This window comes from Corvus hawaiiensis, chromosome Z (genome assembly GCF_020740725.1).
Source record: "Corvus hawaiiensis isolate bCorHaw1 chromosome Z, bCorHaw1.pri.cur, whole genome shotgun sequence".
NCBI classification, from domain to species: Eukaryota; Metazoa; Chordata; class Aves; order Passeriformes; family Corvidae; genus Corvus; species Corvus hawaiiensis.
Genome location: NC_063255.1, coordinates 60962750 through 60983977, shown reverse-complemented (window position 1 = coordinate 60983977; position 21228 = coordinate 60962750). Strand labels below are relative to the sequence as shown.

At 36.7% G+C, this 21228-nt stretch overlaps 1 protein-coding gene across 8 annotated transcripts in view; it reads right to left on the bottom strand.

The window, feature by feature from the left end:
- The window catches only part of BNC2 (basonuclin 2), a 349514-nt gene that overhangs the window by 23986 nt on the left and 304300 nt on the right, over positions 1-21228 (bottom strand). For 5 of the 8 annotated variants that reach the window (XM_048291101.1, XM_048291103.1, XM_048291102.1 and 2 more), the window contains one exon: positions 693-1498. The exons of 1 other annotated variant lie outside the window; for it this stretch is intronic. In XM_048291101.1, coding sequence (XP_048147058.1) covers positions 838-1498 — 661 coding nt within the window. In that variant the 3' untranslated portion in view covers positions 693-837. Of the gene's footprint in view, positions 1-692; positions 1499-3797; positions 3829-21228 lie in introns of those variants that run through there. 2 more of the 8 variants (XM_048291107.1, XM_048291106.1) reach the window with 2 other exon arrangements.

Here is a 21228-nt window from a genome sequence, read left to right as displayed (position 1 = left end):
CCTCTGTATTATATCTAGCAGGTAGTTAAAACAAGACCGTGGTTCTTTTAAAAATGTGCATTAAAGCTAACATAAATGAGTAAAACTAGCCAGCAAACTATTTTTCCTGCTTATCTAACAGCTGAATGTAACTGTAAAAATTAAGCAAAAAAAATTAGAGTTAAACCACCATCAATACAATTGTTTTACATCATAGGCCTGGCAAGGCTCAATATATATATACAAGTGTAACAGCCATGCTTAGTAGAACGTTATCCCCAATGCTTAGAAGACACAAAGACAACTAAGTAGATTGTTTTTTCTTTCTCTTTTTGTTTGTTTGCAATTTTTTTGTGTGTTTTTAGGGGTTTTTTGTGTGGTTTTTTTTTGTTCTTTTTTTTGTTTGTTTGTTTTCTTTTTTTTGTTATTTTTGTTCTTTTTTTTTCAGGCAAGTTATGGGTAGAACAAACTGTCTCTTTGGAGATGACCAAGAACATTCTAACAGAACTAGGGACAGCTACAAGTTTTCTTTTAGTTTGGTTTTTTTTGTTGTTTGTTTTTGTTTTTTCCGTGAAGGATCTCTTCCCCCAAATTAAAGGTCCTGGATTTTGTTTCTATTAAAAAAAAAAAAAAAAGAAAAAAAACCCCAACAACCAACAAAGAGGAAAAAGCACCTGGTGTTTCTTTCTTTTGCTATAAAAGAAAAGAAAAAAATTATATATATATATGTATATTTATGTGTGTGTATATATATATATACACATATATATATATATATATAAAGGGAGACTGTATATGGCAGTTCAGATGTAGTGGGCCCTCTCTGAGAGCTGGCATTATGCTGTGTCCATCCTTGACCTAATCTACTGAAGTGAAAGGAATGTTTTTATGCAGATTGGGGTTCTGGCTGTGCCGATTTCGGCTACGAACAGAGGAGAACATCATGTTGCACCCAGGGACTTTGCACTTGTGCATTTCTCGCAAGTGCACTGTTTTATAGTGCACTCTGAGGGTTCCCTTGTTGCTGTACATTTTGTGGCAAATATTACACATTATCCCACCGTTGCTCACCGAAACACTGTTGAACATGAGGGATCCTGGGACATCGGTGCCCATACCTACAGCTAAGGCAGGGGCATCTGCTTTGTGGGCAGATTCCCCGCTGTCACTTGCCCCATCGACGTCGTCCAGGAGAATACCCTCATCGCTTCCTGCATCAGATTCTCTTGAAGAATGGATACTGCTGCTGGACTGGATGCTGGAGGTGGTGCTCAGGTCTAGTACCATATAGTCTTCTGCCATGCCCCTGCCATACCCATTCATATGGGAATCCTCAGTACCAGCAGGCGAGGATGTGTCTTCCCTTATGTCAAGCCCCATCTGATGCTGAGCGCCATATATCTTCACCAAAAATTCATCGCGGAGGTCCTTACTAAGAGAAGGCTGTGAAGTGTCCAAGCCCATGTCATCCAGTTCTTTGGTCAACAGTTTACGGTGCAGGTTTATGTTAGCACTGTGTCTGGGAAAGGAAGAGGGAAGGGAAAAAAAGGAAAAATGTACAGTATTTTTGATTAAACATACAGTCATCAAACACCAAATCCAAATCCTGATTTATTGATAATTTTTCATAAAAATATCCCCTGTCCATGTTGCTTGAAAATTTCAGTCTTTCTATAAGTGGACAAATTACAACATAAAAACTAAACAAAATAAGCAAATTCCCCCCTTACTGTTTTTCTTGTCAGCTGCTGCTCCTCAACATTAGTCCCCAACAGCAGCTAGAGCCCTTTTATTTGAAATTTACAAAAAAATAAATTGCACTAGCAGAAAATGCAAAATGCTCTTCTTGATTCCTGAATGCCTGGTGACTTTCCTTCTCTTCAAGAAGCAAAAATATTAATATATGAAATATATGCATGTGTGTCTATCTATGTCTTACTCTGGATCCATGTCTTTAGCTATTTATCCATCCATACATACCTAAAAATATGTTTATATTTATATATATATGTACTCACATAGCTCTGTAAATGAAATATAGGAGGAGAGTAAAATAAAAGTAACTGAATAACGTATTGTCAGAGGTCCTGATTCAAGTAATTTAATTGTCTCATAGAGGGATTCAGAATCAGGCCAAACCAAAATGGAGAAGACTTGAAGGGTTTAAGAGAACAAGTCTTTGAAATCTACATGTAAGATTCTGAAAATCTTAAACAAAGTCGGTGGTTTCATCCTTCTAGGTTGTCACTGCCACTCCTCCCTGTCCTTTTCCCTGTACTGTCTGTATGCAGTGCTGATCGACTCAAGCAATTTAGTGTCCAGTAAAAAAACCCTATTAATGGCAGTGAGAATTTTGCCCCAAATAAATCAAAAAACTTAAGTGTGGTTTTGGTTTAGGTATTTGCTGAAGTTACTGCAGATATTCAAGACAATGGAAAACTGTCACTGATGGAAGTGGGTTTTGGACCAGATCCCCAGAGATGCAAATTAAAATATTCTCAAGTGTTTTACAGGATCTGGGCCTTTGCTCTCAAGAAATAAAGCTCTACATTTGCAAACAATGTAAGCCTTTGGGTTAGTAAATGTGTAAAATAGCCTATTATTTGAAATACTGCATTCTACTCTCCACTTTTGGCATTGGCTTTATTCATCCATTGCAGTAGAACCTCACTGATTTGCAGTAGTGTCAGGAAACCCTCTTTGAAAAACTGCGTTTTCTGAATTAATGATTCAACCAACAAACATGACAGATATCAAAGACCTCTAACCACAGAACATGCTCGTTTTGGTGAAGTGCTTAAGTATAAGAAATCAGTGTAAAGTTTTCAGTAACAGAAAACTTTAGGGTTCAGTTTTCAGAATGTGCAGCATTGCTGTGGAAATGGCAAATATTTATTCAGTTTCTTTGGAGGGTGACTTGATTTTTGAGTCAGCAAAAAAAGAATTAGCGAAGTTCTACTGCATAACATTCTTTGCAAGCTAAGGACCCAAACCCGCAATTTACAACATGCAGACTCACCAGTCTGTCTGCCCATTATAAATTGCAGATCAGAGCCCAAATGTAGGAGGAAAAAGAAGGGGGTGTGGGGAGTGGGAGAAGGGTGGGGAAAGAGAGAGAGAAAGAGAGAATTTTAACATAGGAATAGCTTAATTTGCAAAAAGCACTAGGTATAAAATTGTCATGGGAAGACATAACAATGATCAAATATTTTACAGACATTCAGGTCCTACATTAACAAAAAAGGGTGAAGAGGAACAATAGCTATGAGCAATATTTCCTTATTGGAAGCTTTTATTTTAAGAAACCCTTTAAAACATACCTCTCAACCAACTGAAGTTCAAAACATGGTACAGCAATACAATGCAAATAAATAAAGCAAATGCAAAAGTAGGAAGATTAAATTGATGTGGAGTAAATCTGTAATTTTCTAACACGTACTTTGTGATTCATTTATCTGTTGCACATAACTTAAGGGATTAAACAAACAGCAATAGAACTGATCTGTCCCACTCACCTGCAAATGCAGGTAACTCTTTTCTGACATAAAACTGTTACTGCAAAGCAGTTTAATTGAATTGTGTGTGCTTGGGATTCAATTATTCCAGTAAGGGGGCAGTCTAGAATAGAGGACTTCTCTCCTACTGAGAAACAGTTGAGAGGTATGGGCAAGGGTGGAAAAAGTGGAGAGTATTTCTTGCTTTTGTCTCACGTGGGAAATACTCCTTTCACACAAGCAAGTATAGCACTATTGCCTTTTTGAGGCGTAGAAGTGTAATTATGCATATCCCCACACTGCACTTAGGAAGGCTGAGCTTACCTTGTGATAAGATCAGCTTTCTAATCTTTTGCTAAATTGAGATCACAAAAGAGAGAGAGAGAGAGGAGAGAAGAGAAAGAAAGGGGGAGGGGGAGGAGAGAGAGAGAGAGAGAGAGAGAGAGAGAGAACAAATTCACATTCCAATCCAGACATATCTGGTTAAAAAAAAAAAATCTGAAACCAATAAAACACAGACTTTAAAAAAAGTCTTGACTGTGAAACTGGTTTTTGTCAGCTGTAATATCACTTATACTGTTGTTCTGATGGATACTGACTCAATCACACAATACAGAAAACATAAAGCAAATTAATCAAAGCATATTCACACCATCCCCATTATTATCCACAGATGAGTTCTGAACATATGCATGCAGTGTTCACATACATGAACGATAAACAGTAGTCCTGATGGTCCCTTGCCTTCCTAGTTTCAGACGGAATGTAGCTGCATGTAAAGTTGCTAAGTGCAGTACTGTGAAGGCCTGTCCACACTGACCAGAGTTATTAAATGACCATAAAAGCTCATTTGCGCTTATCATCATAAGGCTAACTGCAAACTATTCATAAAGTCCTCAGGTGTATACTTATGATTTCTCCTCCTCACTCCTGTGTTATGGGAATTTGTTTCAGCATACAAACTAGTCAGGATAACTGTAACTGTTGCTTCCATGCATCCGTGCTTACGATTTCCTTGGTTTGCTGCTGAGAAAAACAGCAGTCAGGCATGCAGTGAAAATAACTTCAGCATTCACTAAATGAAGAGATAAGAATAAATTGCCGAGTTAAAGAGGGGGCCACCAAGCCCCAGATAGACAGAGGCCATTCTGAGAAAGACCAGTGTAAGGATGGTCTCTGCTGATGCTCTGATAAGAAGAGATGCCTCCCTTATTCAATTCTCACTTACAGCAGTAGCAATCAGTAATCTAGTTAAAGTATGTACCAGCCCATAATATCTGTCAGGCAAACGATGTGCAGAAATGTGCGGACCAGTTCTGGCACTCTGCTCAGTAGTGTCCCTTTTCCGCTGTCAGCAGTACTGTTGGATTCTCCTAATATAATTACATTGACTTTTATTCAATTAAGTGCCATTCCTAGCCTTAAAAAGAAGCTACTTTATCAATTGATTCAGGTGTAATGCAATAATAAAGATGAACTCATGGCAGTGCATTAGATCTGCTGTTCATAACTTCTGAACATAGGTTCATTCATAGCAGTCGATTTCCATTATGCAACCACAGTTCAAAAGAATTGATTCCTTTACATACATTTCTTAATCTATTTCACTTGTGTTTAATACTGTCCCTAAATATCATATGCGAAAACATTCTGGTGGAGAAGGAGGAATGAATTGTGAAAAAAATTCATTTATTTAGACACTGAAGTTTTGAAATCTTATTAAAAACCCCAAAGTCTTGGACTCCCTTCTCCATACCAAGCAGAGATTTTCCATCCTAATCCAACTCTTTCTCCTCTGCTTTGTCACTCCCAAGCCCTAGGAAGTCCCCTAGAAGCCTTCAGCCAATGCTAACCACCTGTCATCTTGTTCATCTGCTCCTCCCCAGGACACCTGCAGTTCCTTGCTTCAGCTATTCTGCTCTCTGATGTGATTTACAAAGCTGCTTACCTCTTCCTCCTCCAGATACTGCTCCCAGGTATGTGTAAACAATGGTCCCTGAGTAAGCTGAGGCACAGCTTGGGCAGAGTGATTTGTGGTAATGCATGAACACTGCTATCAAACAGACAGAAAATCCTGAAGCAAAATATGCCAAAACCTGCTGAGCTTCAGCTTGCCATGGCTTCATTATTCCTCATACCTGAGCTAGCTAATTCAAGGCCATCTCTGGTGTCCTTTGCGCTGCAATTGCTGCTGTATCTGCAGGAAAAAAACTTAAAGAACATAAATGATTCGCAGAAGTATATATATGTGTGTATGAAACAAAATATTTGGCCTAATGAAGTCCTTTGAATGCCTCTGGACTTCCTAGATTGCTTATTTGTACATCAACTACCAGAATGGCATTTGATCCTCACAGTGGAAATGTTGTGTAAAGACAGCTGGTGATTGAAGTCTTCCAGACAGAAATACAACATCAAATGAGTTTAACTAAAGGCGTATCTCACTCTACTTCTGTTACTATACCTACCCGCTCCTAGGCAACAAGGGATGGTGAGGAGGTTTAGTTCTGAAAATCCTATCTGTGCCAAATAATGTCCAAACACCTGTTTACCTCAGTACTATGTGTCAGATACCCTTAAAAACGAAAAGAGTATTTTTCCAAGATGTTTTGAAATGTAGCTTGCTGTGGCAAGCTCTAGGATGCAGAATAACTGATTTTTGACATAAATACCACTCTTTTTTCAGATTACTATTAATTAATTGTATATGTGGAAAGCAAAAATGTGTGCAAAGTCCTCACTAGAGTGGATTTGGCCATAAGAATGGAACAGTCCTGCCTTGAGGATGATGATGATACACATGAAATCTCTGGCTGTGGTGAAGTGTCAACCTCTGAGTTCACCACTGCCCTTCCAGACAGGAATTTTGGCAGCAGTGCAGTGCACAATCCTACAGCAGTTACAGCAGCTCCCTGACTCTCAGCATGATCCCACTGGTAGCAGTATTTTCCTTCTCTTGTGAAGTTCATGGAAGTATTCTTCCTTAACTACAATTCATTGTTGATTCCACCCCACCTACTACTAGCGAGCTTCTTAGTGACAGATGCACTATCCACCAAGAGAAGGAAGGGAATTATAAGCCTAGGAAATATGGTCAATTAAATGTACATTCTATTTACACAGATCATAAATCCAGACTGGGATCTCTTCAGCAGTTTCTTTCTACACTTGTCAATGAATCTGATTTTGTTAATTTACTGTCCATTTGTTGGAAAGAAAAAATTTAATGGCCACTTTAGTTTATTTTTATTTAGTCAGTCTTTTAATTTCATTTTGAAGTGAGTGAGAAGGAATTTATCAGAGCAGAATTTGTCCTGGTATAGAAATTGGCATGAATTCTATGGATGACTCAAGGCCAAATGTGGATGCACCCATAGCTGCAGTCCTATCTGCAGTGGGGCAAACCTCATCTCGGATGCACAGAGCAGAGTTAGAGAATTTGGATTATAAATAGCACTGTTTATTTAGATTCAAGCATTATAGAGGGCACAAAACCAACTGCATGAAAAATTAGGTTGAATATGTTTGCAGTTCAGGACAGGGCAGGTTGTCGAAAATTAAATATATAACATTATTTTCTTAATTATTTTAGCAAGAGCAAATGTATGTTTGTACTTAAATATTGTGGGATGAGAGAGAAAAAGAGAGTGAGAATGAAAGAGAAATACTGTTGTTAGGGCAGTCAGTTAGGGACTATGGAAACCCACTTTCCACTGCTTGATGTAGTGAGGCAGAAAAGACAAGACAACTGATGCCCCAGTTAAATGTCCTAGCTACTGGGCCCTTGCTTCTCCTTGGCTGACCATAAGCAACAAAGTTCCCTGATAAAGACCTCAGTGAACCATGAAAGTATACAGTATTGTTCATTAAAATTCTGAAATGATCCATTTCAACATTTCTGATTGTACCCAGCCACAGCTGTTCTTCCTATGCTTCCAAGAAAGCCACCATCCCGGTTTCAGACATTTCAGATATTCTGAAAATGCCTTTTCTGGCAAACACATGATTTGATAAATTAATATACCCTAGCCTTAGCACTCTAACACTGCAAAGAAATCACAAACAGAACATGACAGCAGGAGGCCATAAGTATTTGGTCAGCTTTGTTTTAAGATCAATAAGTGAACCCAGCATTAAGTAACACAATAAAATTATATTTTGAGACTTAATGCATGTAAAGACAACATAATATTATTTTCTGTCAAATTATGTTTTTTTCCAAGTGATAGTAGGTCTGTTTTATTTTTGGTTTTAAAAAGAAAGAAGCTACTACTGGATTACAAAACCTAAAACCACACAATCTTCAGCAGCTGGAAGTAGGTTTTGTTAAAGAATCAAAGGTCAGAACACAATTGTCTGCTGGTTTATGTACAAATTGACAAACCTCTTATTAAAGTTGGATATGGAAGTAACTGCTCTGGTGTACAGGGCCATAAAAGCTATCCTCCTGCTATACTTAGTTTAAAACTAAGCTCTATCAATTGGGTTTAAAATATCATAAACCAAGAAACTTTCATTATACCTCCTGTGAGACTTTTTCCACACAGATTTTCAGCTCAGTATTCAACCTATATTTTTACCTATAATGAAATGTTAAAGGAAAGTTTTCTTTGTTTCTCTTCACCTCAAAGACAAAGAGAATTAAGACTTATGGTTTTGTTTTAAATTTTCACATGATTTTAGTTGCTAACACAATTTGGTAATATGGCAAAGTATTGTGGTCTTACCTCAATTTCATGTCCCTTTCCTGCTTGTTTAAGCCTGAAACTCATAGAAAGGCCCAGAATATGTGAACATTACAGAAAGTAAACCCAGAATTTTATGCTTTCTCAGAATTTCTGCAGACTGAAAGTGCTGAGTTTCATGCAGCTAAAATCAAAGAACCAGAAAGTAAGACTCTGACTAAATATAACAGCGTACATATTTATGAGAAAGATATGGCCTCAATTCTGATATTCCTTCAAGAAAGAAACAGCAATAATTTCCCCCACTTGCTTAAGAGAAACAACAATAAAACAGTTCCTCGAATTTAATTAGTAATGGAAACTGTTAAAGAAATTATTTTCTCACTTACTGTTCTAATTTTGCCACTCTATCAGCAGTCTTTGATAAAGGTTTTGGTTTTGTTTTGTTTTGGGATTTTTTTTTCAATTAAAAAGAAAAAAAATCCATAAATCTAAGCAAAGATAATAATGGTTCGAAATCCTGACCTGACCTAAATTGTAAAATCCACATTTATCTGAACAAGGACAAGGTTTAAGTCTGTACACTAGTGCTTCCATGTATTTGATCATATTTAATTTGCCTCTAAGTGTAAGGGGAAAAGTAGGTATAGGGGATAGACTTTAGAAGGAGTCAAGGAAAAAATACTATGCTACTTGGGAACAGGGTAATAGCATGAGTTCTTGAGGCCTGAAATTGCATAGAAACTGAAAAATATTAACCTTGCATAGGAAGAAAATCCAAAAGGTAAAATACAGTTCAGCATCTATTAAAAAAAGCAAAAAAAAAAAAACCCAGTGCTTATTAAATACAGGAAATAAAGGACAAGCAAGTTCTTGCAAATTAAAGATGTGGAGCCCAGTCATTTCAATCCCTTTCAATATGAAACAAATCACTCACACTGGTCACGAAGACAGCTCCCTCTACACTCAAATTATTCACTTGAAGATAAGCTCCCATCAAACTCTTTAGGGGTTTAACTAATTTACTGCACAGATACGGCACGTCTGTTGTAATAACAGGTAGGATGTATTGGGGTCGACCATTTATCAGAATTAGACTTCTTTTTTCAATTCACAGTGAATTATGCTGCCTACACTGCTCCTCTTTCTCAGAGCTTCCCATCCCCTTACGGCCCCTAATGTGGCAGGCAAACAAAATTGACAGTCTCATCTTGTCAACAAGGGGTGATTCTCCTGAGAAGCCATTTAACTTTGCAGAGGAAGCAATGTATTAATGTGCCTGTCCCAGGAATGTTAATCATCGTCAAGCTCCCTCTAACTTTGACATGAACAAAATCACCAAATTTGTTTACTAAATGAATCGTAATATGCTAATAAGAGAGCATGACATATATGGTAAAGCCAAACAGATGGTTTGTTTACTCCACTTTGCAACTTTATAAATGTTGTAACTCTGAAGATGCTAGTGAGAATTATTGGTTTGTTGGCAGTGGCAAACTGTCTTTTGCATACTTAAGCCACAGTTAGAGTCAGAAAACAATTTATCATCACCATGGAATGCATAAAAAATGTTAATGCAGTAATAGCATTTAGGAAGGCAGGATAGCTGACTGTGTGAGCAAATACTCAGGTTAAATATGAAATTGATATTTGATGGGAATGTTTGCTACCAAATAATTCTTTAAAAAGAAATCTGTCAGGTTTGGGATACTTGAAAGGTCCAATAATTCAGTACATACCTGTTGAGGTGTTTAGTGAAACAGCCCTTATGCTGCGAACAGAATTACGCTTTCACGACTGTTGTGTGTGCTCAGAACCATTGAGGTTATGTCGCACTCTTAAAATATTACTATTGTTGTTCATTAAAGATCAAAAGATGTTACAAACAAAAAGCACAACGACCGGTGTACTTGCCAAAGTTACTCAGAAGTGATCAAAACTGCGTTACAACATTTCAACCTCTCACTTTACTAGCTGCCTGGAAGCAAAACAGACTCATTACAAAATAGCCTGCACTCTTGTCTAATAACCAGACTCGATGAGAAAGTTTAGAATAAGAGGATTTATCTGACAGAATATTTTCTGAGTGAACTAATACTGTGTCGCAATGTTACATGCACAAGAAGGTCATTATACATATGACAAGGTCCTTTGATGGGCATAACAGGTGCTCAGCACCACTATCACTCCAAAACTGTTTCTACAATTTACACAAGCTCTACAGAAAAGTTTAGCTGGTGCAGCACACTGCAGTCATGCATTAAGTCCTCATATCCGCTGTGTTGAAGTATTTCCTGGTCCTTGACACAAGGTACTAAATTATTGGACCCAATTTCACCTTAAGAAATACTGAAGGGATGAAGAATACATGCATTAACATTTATTTTCAAACCTAAATCATCTAAATATTATATGATTCAAATTTTGTAATCAGAAATTTTCATCCTTCATTTCATTTTACTATTACAGCCAAATGTGATAATTTTGCAAGTTTTTACACAAACAGACCCTCCAGTTCAGATTCCCACTCATGAATTTTACTGAATTACAAGTTTCAGTAAATGCAAAAATAAAAATAAAATTCAGGCAGAACTCCTAGCTTTCCCCAACTCTGCTTTCAAACCAATCTTTTCTCTCAGATGTTGATGCATGGCAACACATTATCTCATGGTTTGCTTAGAAGATTTACAGACTCTTTACTGATTGAACCTCAAGTTCAAAATAATAATAAAACCTGAGCTCCAGTGATAGTTTTGCATGATTTCAGGTTCCACAGCAAATCTGTAAACCATTTATTTTGGTCAAAATGCAATAGTAATTCTCATTCCTAATGTTCATCTGTCTAAAAACTCTGGTTTATTTATATAATACCAGAGGAAACATAAAACCAAATATGATGTGGCATTTCAACAGGGTTCCTTTATTAGTAATTTTACATTACTAAATAAGTACCCCTATCAGGTCAACTGATAGCTGATTATCCTACAACCTCCCTCCATTGATGCCCCGACTCCTCAGTGATTTCTATCCTCTGAGATTCTTCTATACATGCTATTGTCAGCATTTATTAAATTCTCAACTTTTTACTCATCCGCAAGAGAATGTGCAAAGATTTCTAAGTTCAGCTTGCTGTCCAAGGATTATTTTGGAAGAAACATTAACGGCCGTCCCAGCCTGGCGCTTATATCTCATTTGAAACATCTACTCATTCCTGACCAACAAAGAAAATTTCAATAAAGTACTTTTACTGGTTTAACAGCAGTGAGCTCCTGGGATTGTCAAAGTGCTCAGTCTTTTCCGAGGAGAGAAGGAATCAGCAGCTCAAATATAATTAACCTTCCATTCTCAATGCAAACTGCCACGCACAGGAGCTCTGCAGTCTATTAGTGAAGTTATAATGGCCAACAGGCAGAGGCAAAATTGGTCAAAAAGTTGGCTGCTGCTGTCATATTTTTAGAATTATGATTAATGACACTAATAATGTGGATGATTACTGATATGTGTATCTCCTGCAGTTTATCATATTGCACTGGCTGCCTACGTCCACAATAAACATGATGCTATCATTTACCTCTTTATTGAAGGCAATCCTTCTCTTGAAGGAGCACATTCTAATTACTTTGTAATGTTTTATGTCTTAAACATTTTGTAGCTCTGGACCTTGCCAACTGCTTCATGTCTACCATTGATTAATTACAGAATGTTTAATCAAAATTTAGAACCTAATGCAGTCATTTATGAATGTGCTGCAGTGCCAAGATAGTTAGGCTGCCGTCCCAAGCTTGGAGAGTGCTGGGTTCAAAATTAAATCCCAGAAATCTGAAAGATGCCAAAGATTTTACCTCAAGTGATTTGAGTTTAAAAATCTTACTTCATTTGATGAATGATAGGCACCAACTCAAAATGAAAGGTCTTTGTTGTATATGTATGTGTGCTTGCATGTTCCAGTCATATTTTTCTTCTTTAAATGTCTTCATTTTTCTCTTTATGCCATTGTTGCTGCAGTTGCAGCCCCTTTACAAGCCTTCCTTGCTGCTAAAGCTCTTGCAAACACCAGTCAAGAGAGTGTAGTTTTGAAGTGGTTAAATGAGTGAAAAATAATTTGCAGGGACAAATACATAAGTTTTTTTTTAATGTGGATTTTTATGGTACTGTCATACAACCATTCACCGTTGAAGTTAAGTGTTTTTTTAATACCATTACTGAACTGCTGAAATGGATGCTAATATAGCTTGGAGTGCTAATGTCAAATCCTGGTAATAAAAAAGACAGACTGCTGAATGAAATAATTTCAAGTAAAAAATAGAACAAAAGTGCTCTCACTCTCGCTCTACACTTTTATTGAATTGGGACTGCCTGAGCCAATTGCTTTAGAAGTCTGTAAAACACAATTACTAGTGAGCTGACTGACCCAGCAGTGCCCCTTCTGTGACAGAACAGACTAAAAAGGCTGCAGAATTAGTGCTGTTCCCCTATCTGGCTATCAGACCTGAGAGACATCCAGCGCAGGTTCTGTTATCCTTCCTTCCAAGACCCCTCCTCATGAAATCCTGGTTTTCAGTCTTGCATAATATATAACCTGCGTGCATATTCTTCTTGAAACAAGGGCTCATTTACCTTCTGAGAGGGAATCCAAGTTCTCTTTCTATGCATTGTATTTTTACATCCTTATCTAAAAACATAATGTATGTCTTTGTTTCAGTACACGCATCCACAGATACACATATACGTTTGGTCTATTTTTATTTCCACATATTGTGTGTAAAACACAAAAGTACAACCTAAGGTTTACAGGCAGCAAAATTAACTATGTCCCATTTGTATTTTTGGTTGCAAGTGGCTGAACTGTAATTGCTTTCTTTATTCTGGCATAACAAAGAAAAGGAGAGAGAATGAGGAAGAGGGAAAGAAAGGAAAAAAAATGTATTGAACTGGAAATGCGAAACACTTTTCCCTAGTTAATAAAATAAGCAATAAAGTTTGTAAAGCACTAGAATCAAAATCAGTGACATTGGAAATAATAACTTATAACCCTATAATTTACATCTTGTGTTTCAGACTCATATAGTTTGACACAGACATACAGCTTGGGGCCTTCTTCCCCCTTTTTATTCAAAAGAAAAAAAAAGAAAAAAAAAGAAAAACCAAAGTGACAGCAAAAAATATCTTCTTATTACAATCTTATCCTTTCTTTCTCTCCCCCTGTTTTCCCCATACAAAACAAACCATTTTACATTTTTACACAATGCCAACAAAGTCCTGCAATTCTTTCTCTTTTATGAGAGCGTACATTTCTGGAAAATCTAAAACTCTTTCATTTCTCTTCCAGGTCCATTTATATGAAGCTTGAAGGTGCCTCATGGCAAAAATGTTAAATTATTTCTTAGACATATCTTTTAAAGCAATGCTATTTAGGGCAAGGTTAAATGTGAAATAAATTCCTAATTAAAAATTTTAAAAAAAGTTTGCTTAGCACATGACAAACAGCTCATTTAAAAGATGTTGCTGGAAAGCAGGAAGTGCTACAAAAAGCCTTAGATTTTCTTTAGAAGTAGTTGGCCTAAAACTGTTGTCAGGAAATACCCAGTGTTTGCCATTAAAGGTCAACTTGTAATGAGCCATAAGTGGTATCTCACCTGAAGTATTCCTGTGTTACCTCGGGCCCCAAAAGACCATCTGAGGTACCTCTAGAGATACCATTAGAGAACATTTTATGTGTACGTGCTGGACGTGAATGAGTGGTTTCTACTGAAGTACAACAGCATAACATCACATATACTGGTACATGGCACTGCTAGCCTGAAGAGACAAAGGACAGCAAACTGCAAGTCCTTCAGGTCAGGATTAAGGAGTAGTGAGAAGCTGTGCACAGTGTCTTGCAGTGCACTTGCAGTGCCTATACAGTGGTCTCTTACTTGACTTGTGGAGCACTTAAATCTCATTCATAACTCTGTGTGTCTTTCTTCAGGATCACCCTGAGATATGTAGTGAGCAGTACAATTAGCTTTACCCCTAGTACTTTCTAACTCAACGGTATATTTCTGAAACTATAGGCTCTACTTCACAGATTTGCTTTTACTCCTGTCATATTTGCTAATGACTAGCACCTTGTATAATCATAAAAAATGCCCCAGATTTAGAGAAGTTGGATTTTGTGGGGGTTTTTTTACCCAGAGCCCAATAATTGCCAACTATTTTTTGAGTAACGTCTTTTACTAAGACATATTTCAGTGGAAAACTCTCCCACCTCACCTGTCTCAGTAGCAAAGACATATTTTGTCAAAAAGCAGTAGAATAGAAATCGAAATGATCTTTGTTTTATTATACTGATCACCTGCTACATAATTCTACCTCAAAATATATTTTGAAATGTCAGCCTCTGTCTAGATATACTGATAGGACTGGCACACTATCATCCAAAAAATGTTGTAGCTTTTTGGAGATCTCTACACCTGGTAAATTTTCCATCTTTCAGTTTTTGAGGGAGTATTTGTTGGGTTTTTTTTGGTGTAGTTTTTTTTTTGGTTGGCTGGTTGGTTATGGGTTTGCTTGTTTGTTTGTTTTTGCTTGTCGGACTTGCCTCACCAATTTTCTTACTCACATTAATTCGTACATGTCCCAACACAGTCACTCAGTTCATGTTCCAATGAATGAAACAGCTCAAATCTAGGGGAAAGAGCAGCATTGTCATTATGGGGGAAAGCAAATGGTCTCAGCTATTAGTAATCTTTGGTCAAGGTATAAGATTTATGGAAAGTTTGCTTCTTTAATTGAAAGTTTCTCTTTTCAAACGGACATGCACAACTAGCAAATGAATGGATCATGAATGTATGTATGACAGCATTTACCTGCCTGAGTGTCTCTGTCCTTCACTGAGAGCTGTGAATCCAAAGAGCAGTGAACACATTGCCACAAATGTGTTTCCCTCACCCTTCACTATTTCTCCCCAGACTCCTAAATCTGAGGACCACATCTCTCAAGTTGCAGTGTCTTGTTCCACCCAGACTTTTGGAAGTAGCGTCCTGGTGTTATCTTCTATCTGTAAAGTACAGCTTCCTTCTCTATAGCAGAAATCTTACAGCCTTTTGCTGCTAAGTTTAAAAGAACAGCTAGAGCCTTTCCTTGTGGGAACTAATGTGAGTAGATGTTTTATTTAACCCACTTCCAAAAGACTCTAGGGAAGATGGGACATCTTCATATATGGGGTACAGCTTTACATTTACTCAGATAAATTGAAACTAATTGTCTCTCACTCTCTGAAATATTGGTGACTCTTCCAGTGTTTTCCTAGCAACGTAGGGGCAACTAGGGTATTATGATAGGCCTTCATGTCCCCAGTCCTGTCTTCCCAAATAACCTTGTTCACCAAACGGAAAACACACAGAATTTATGTAGGAAACTTGGACAAAACACATTAAACATTTACACTATTTGTCACAGCACATACCGGGGGAAAATATTGCTCAATACATGTTTTGCTTTTGGCTAGTCTTTTCAATGTTTACTTATGTTTCCCACCTATGTTAATTCTGGTGTAGCAGTTTGTTTAAATAAGCTTTTCAGGTCACTGAAAATACCTTGGCTTATTTGCAAGTTCATATAAAAATGAGACTTCTTGAACTGCACAAAAAACTGTCTTCTCCCTCCCTAAGTGATACAATTTTGTATACCAAAGCAGAACAAGATAATGTAGACAGCAGGTTGTTTTTAAAAACAACCACGACTTCCAATTCAGACCCCAAACAAATGACTGTATGTAGTTGGAAAAGAATTCCCTCCACATCAGAACAGATCCTTCAATATTTACTTACATAAGTAGCCTTGTGCCTCAATTTATCTATTTTCTTTTAAATGCTATTTAAAAATCTTATGAAGACAGTTTTTCTATGCATTCTAGTTTTAATTCCTCTTCTTCTGTTCACATTGGTGAGTATGCAATATGACAGGCAGTCTTTGTTCAACATGACTACTCATGGAAGAGGTTAGATCAGTAGATCTGTGTTAGGGGTGGCACAAAATGTTTCTTTATGATACAGCTTCTCTTGTGTAAGGAAGAGTTATGTGAACATTAGCAATGACACACGTCTTAGTGTCTCTGCAAGAGAAAACCTAATGGTTCATTCAATTGTGTTGGATATGCAGCTAGTCTCTTCATGAACTGCATCACGTCCAGAAACAATAGTACAGGTGTAAAATGTGTTTATATTTTTAAAAATTTATCAGATATCATTTTTGTCTCTTGACAAATGGTTCATCAAACACCTAATGTCTTAAAACCAGATTTCCTTGTTCTTATTGGAGGAAATTCAAGTTGTATATGACAGCTAATTATATTTGGAGAATTACAGGAATAATTACCGTGGACAGACGCAAAGTATTTTATTTCTTGGAACTAGAATTGAGTGCATTTATAGAAAATAATTCTCTAAAAAGTTATCTGTAGAAGATTCCAATCCTGGTAGGACAATTTAAAAATGGGTACTGTTGTGTCAGGGAGGTGATAACAGGAGGCAGGTAACAGCTTTCTCACATCTTCACCTCCCTTGATAATGTGTGCAGTGGCTCATCATAGGTAACTGATGTTAATTTATTCAAGCACACCTGTACAGGGCCGGAAGTCAGGTAACTAGACAAAAAGTATGTATCTGCTTTTTCAATACAGCTACCCAGAGGCCCATATCTGCACAAATTTAGTTCTGGAAACATCAGCAGGTTTTAATAAACCACCTACAGATGTCTTGATCCATACAAATCAAGGAGTTTACATTTTTAAATCTGGACTGATTTAACTTGCAATCAAATGTCATGATCACACTTGGCGCCAATAGTTGCCTCATATTTATTTATAAGTCACCCTGAGAAGATATTATTTTGTTTTTAAATTTATTCATGGGGCTCAATTACCTTTCCCATCTTGTGGAACACACACGCGCACACACACACACATGCACAGGCATATGCATGCATGCTCACTTTTTGAGAAAACTTAAACCTGAAAGAAAAACCTGAGTAATGAATAGTTCTACTTAAGTAGCAGACAGACAAGATTAAAAGTTTTCACTTTGTTCCTCTGGACAGGTACACTGAGAATTAATTTATTTTCCATGCTTTGAGAGAGAGGAAACATGGTTTTCCTTTTACCTTTTCTTTGATATTACTATTAATGTTGTGTCCTAGTCTAAAACCCACTGATTTTAATAGTGTCAGTACTGAGGTGAAATGGGGTTTTAGGATGCACTAGGTCTAACTGAGAAGATGGCTCTGTCTCCTCAAAAAAAAAAAGCAGTTTCTCAACGAGACCTAATGAAGGCAAAAGGCCCACCTGTCACCTCTTTCATCACTGGTTTTGACCACAAAATCGTTGGCTCTTAGAGGTGAGAGACCAAAATGAAGCCAACTGCTCTAAGAAGTTGCACCATTCAGACCTTTACCTCTGGATGTGCTCTTCAACACAGACTTAGATGAAACTTTGGCATTACTGTCCCCTTTGGTCAGGAAATAATTCTTCCCTGCTCCCATCCACATGTCTCATTCACAGTTCAGGATCATTCCCTGAGCAGCTGTAATTCAGTGCTGACTTCAAGGAATAATCACACCTATCTCTTTGTAAGGCAAACTCAGTGTCTGCTGGGACAAGACTCACAGATGAGGCTGGGAAAGAGATCAGAGGGGAATCTAACCACTGTGGCCACTGGCCCTTTCTTCTCACTTGCAGGAAAGACCTTCTCTGACACAAGAGAGAATTCATTCCTCAAGGACAAATCTTTCCATTCAAGTGCTCATTTCTCAAGGGAACTTATCTTCTTCCCATCTCTCTCTTTTCCATCTAAAAAGTTACTTGGAAAGATGTCCTTCTGTTCAAAAGGAGGTTTATGACACTGTTTCTGGCAAAACTTTTAATATGGTCTCTTTCCCTATTTAATCTCCATTGTCTTTCTGCAACAAGACATAGCCTGAACATCATGTCTTTAGAAGAAAGTACATCTGAAGTAAATTCAAGAACAGAAATGGATGAACAGCTAATTCAGGAAGTGGTTGTTGAAGTATGGAAGGAAAAGTGGTTTACTCAAGTCTAGTACTTCTAGGAAAAGAAAGTCAGAAAGACTTCTCTGAGGGAAAGACCAAAGGTCTAGGTATTAAACCTGATTTAATGAGTGATGTTACTTGTAGCTCAGAAGAATGGTGAAAATAGGTGCTTTTAAAAAAAATCTAGGCTCAGTAGAATTTGACTATTTGAAAGCAATAATGTTTAATTTTTAGGAGGGATAACAAAATTACTGTGTCATTGATAGTAAGGAGCATTACCTTACTTTGCTTTCCTTCCTCCTGAATTGAACAAAACACATGTGAAGTGGGATCCAGAAATCTTCTGGTTATCTTGACCCTAATTTGCAAGGACTAGCAGTGGTTAGCCAAAGATCTCAGAGGATATTCCAACATTTCAAGCAGAAGGGTATTTATGCAGGTGTTGACCTTGGCACAAATGATGTAGGAATGGTAAAGCTAGATTTGACCAACCTTAGCACAAATTGCTACAGGATGCTTTCTACAAAAGGGGCGGTGCAGCTCTGACACAGATAAAACCCCTCCTTCATCAAAGCAGCACTGCTTTTGCTCCTGATGTGATGTGCTGCCTCTGATAACAAGCAGTCTGTATCACAACCCCTCCTTTCCAAAGTCCATTCTACAGTAGCTCCACCCGCTGTCAACAATTTGGAGTTTTGTGTATGTACAGGGCAGGGAGAATATTTGATTAACCTTTGATTAAATAGAGTTGCATTGGAAAAGGACTTAAGCCAAATTAGATGCCTCTAAAGGAAACAAAAAGGGTTAGCCAATGTTATCTATTTCCACTTAAACTTGTATTTTATTACACAACATAGTTAGAGCTGTGAATTTTAGATATCTAACTAGTTATAATAGGATTAATAATATAATTAATTCAATGCTAGTAATAGGCTTAATAAAATGACAAAAAAAGGATAAAAACTTCACAAGACTGTAAGGCATGGAATAGCTAGAACTCTAATTTCATTAAGGAGATAGCACTGAAAGTACTGAAAAAAATTTAATCTTAATTTTCAAAGCAAAGACACTGTAGCTAATCAAAGATTATGTGAGTGACTCACAACAGAAGCAAATAACAGAGACTTTTGTAATGAATCCAAAATGGGACACAAATCCATTTCAAATATTTTCCAGGAGTTATTACTGTGTGCAGTAGGTAGCTAACTTTTCGTTCTCATACAGCAATTGTTAGCAAAACGCTCCTGAGTTTTTAAGTGAAATTGATTTAAGTGGCTGGAAGAAATGCTCACTTTGCAATGCTATTAATCCAGTTATCCAGTTATCTCCTTGGTGCTCTCCATAATCTGAAAAGCTAGGAATTGTATCTACTGTCTCTCTCTCAAAAATAAATATATATTTATAAGGAAGATCAGAAAAAAACCTAAACCAAATTGAATGGAAAAATTTTGGGGATAATTAAAGAGTTCACAAACAAACAAACAAAGCAAAGAAACAAAAACAAACAAAAACCCATGCCCCTAACAAACACAAAAAAACCCCCAACACCAGCAAAAAAAAAAGAAAAGGGAGAGAATGTATTAATTTAAATTTTACTTCCTAACTTTATTATTAACAAAACTGCCTTATTTTTGACAAAGTATTAGAAAATGTTACTTAAATTCTTCATCTGCTTTCTTTGACATGCTGTACATATGCTTTCATTTCTGCACATTTCTAGACATTGCACTTCTGGATAAAAATGGGAAGCCCAGGGAAATTTTGTATATGTTTCTTGCTCAAGTATCTAAAAGAATTGTAATGAACCATGAGAGAATTTCTTGGTTCTTTCAAGGTATTTCCTGACTACTGTTGCAAAGCAAAAGTGATAAACAACTAACAAAAACTAAAAGGGCACTCAAATTGTACCACACCTTTGAATTTTTTGAATTACAGAACCATTCTTAAATCTTTGCAATTAAAGCATATAATATACCTACAAATGTCTTTTGTCCCACATAACTGAATCATATTCTGAATGTTACTAATGGAATGATGTAAAAATATGGCCTTGTGTGCCTTACACAACTCAAAATGATAAGCAAATAATAATTTTATCTTTAAATATGCAGCCTGCATATTAAGATACCAAATCAGTTTTTTATTTCATGCTTGCTTTCAATAATCTTACAGGAGTATCCTATGTCGTTTAAAAAAAAATTTAAAATATGCCCTATTTTCAGGTTCTTGTCTCAGAAATATTTTATGTATGTCATCACAGTCACTCTTTCTTAGAACATCTAAATTTTTACTATGCTAACTTTATTACTACCTTGATCTTTCAATGTGTTACTGCTGAAATTTAATACACTGCATGAAGTTCCAAATCCTAAAGCTCTTACTTTGCATGCTCAATGCAAAGCTGTTTTGTGTAGTACACAACTGATTTTCATAATTCATTTGAGGAAACAGACTGACCAAACCAAATTCTTGACTAAGAAAGATTATGATTTCAGGAACTGAAAGGGGTTGCACACATCTAAACTCAGCATAGATTATGCCACTGACTCACATACTTCCCTTGTCAAATTCAACTCATGAAATTTATCAGCACACAACAAGAAAAGTCTCAATTTAGATTTACCTGCTTTGTATCCAGTAGTTTCAACCTATTGAAATGCAAACTTCCTAGACTGTCCTTCTTAGGTGTTTTGAATTTGTATTCTTATGTTTGTTCATATTTTTCTGTTTAGTGGATTTCATAAATGGTAAGAGAAGACATGAGATATTTGGGGACTGTACTCTTCATCAAAAGAGCGAATTTTGGTTCCTCAGTATCCTTAACACTAACTTGCTTTTATTTTAGAAGATGTGATATATTTCCTTTCATGCACATCAATTTCAATGAAAAAAATACAAAAAATCAGGAGCTGTGTGTGAAATGTTTAGCTAGGGTTAATTTCCTTCCTGTGTCTGCTGAATTTTTACAGCCTAATGAAAAAATATGAAACACAACTAAAGGAAAAGAGGTGACCCAATTTTACCATTACTCCATGAACCAGAGA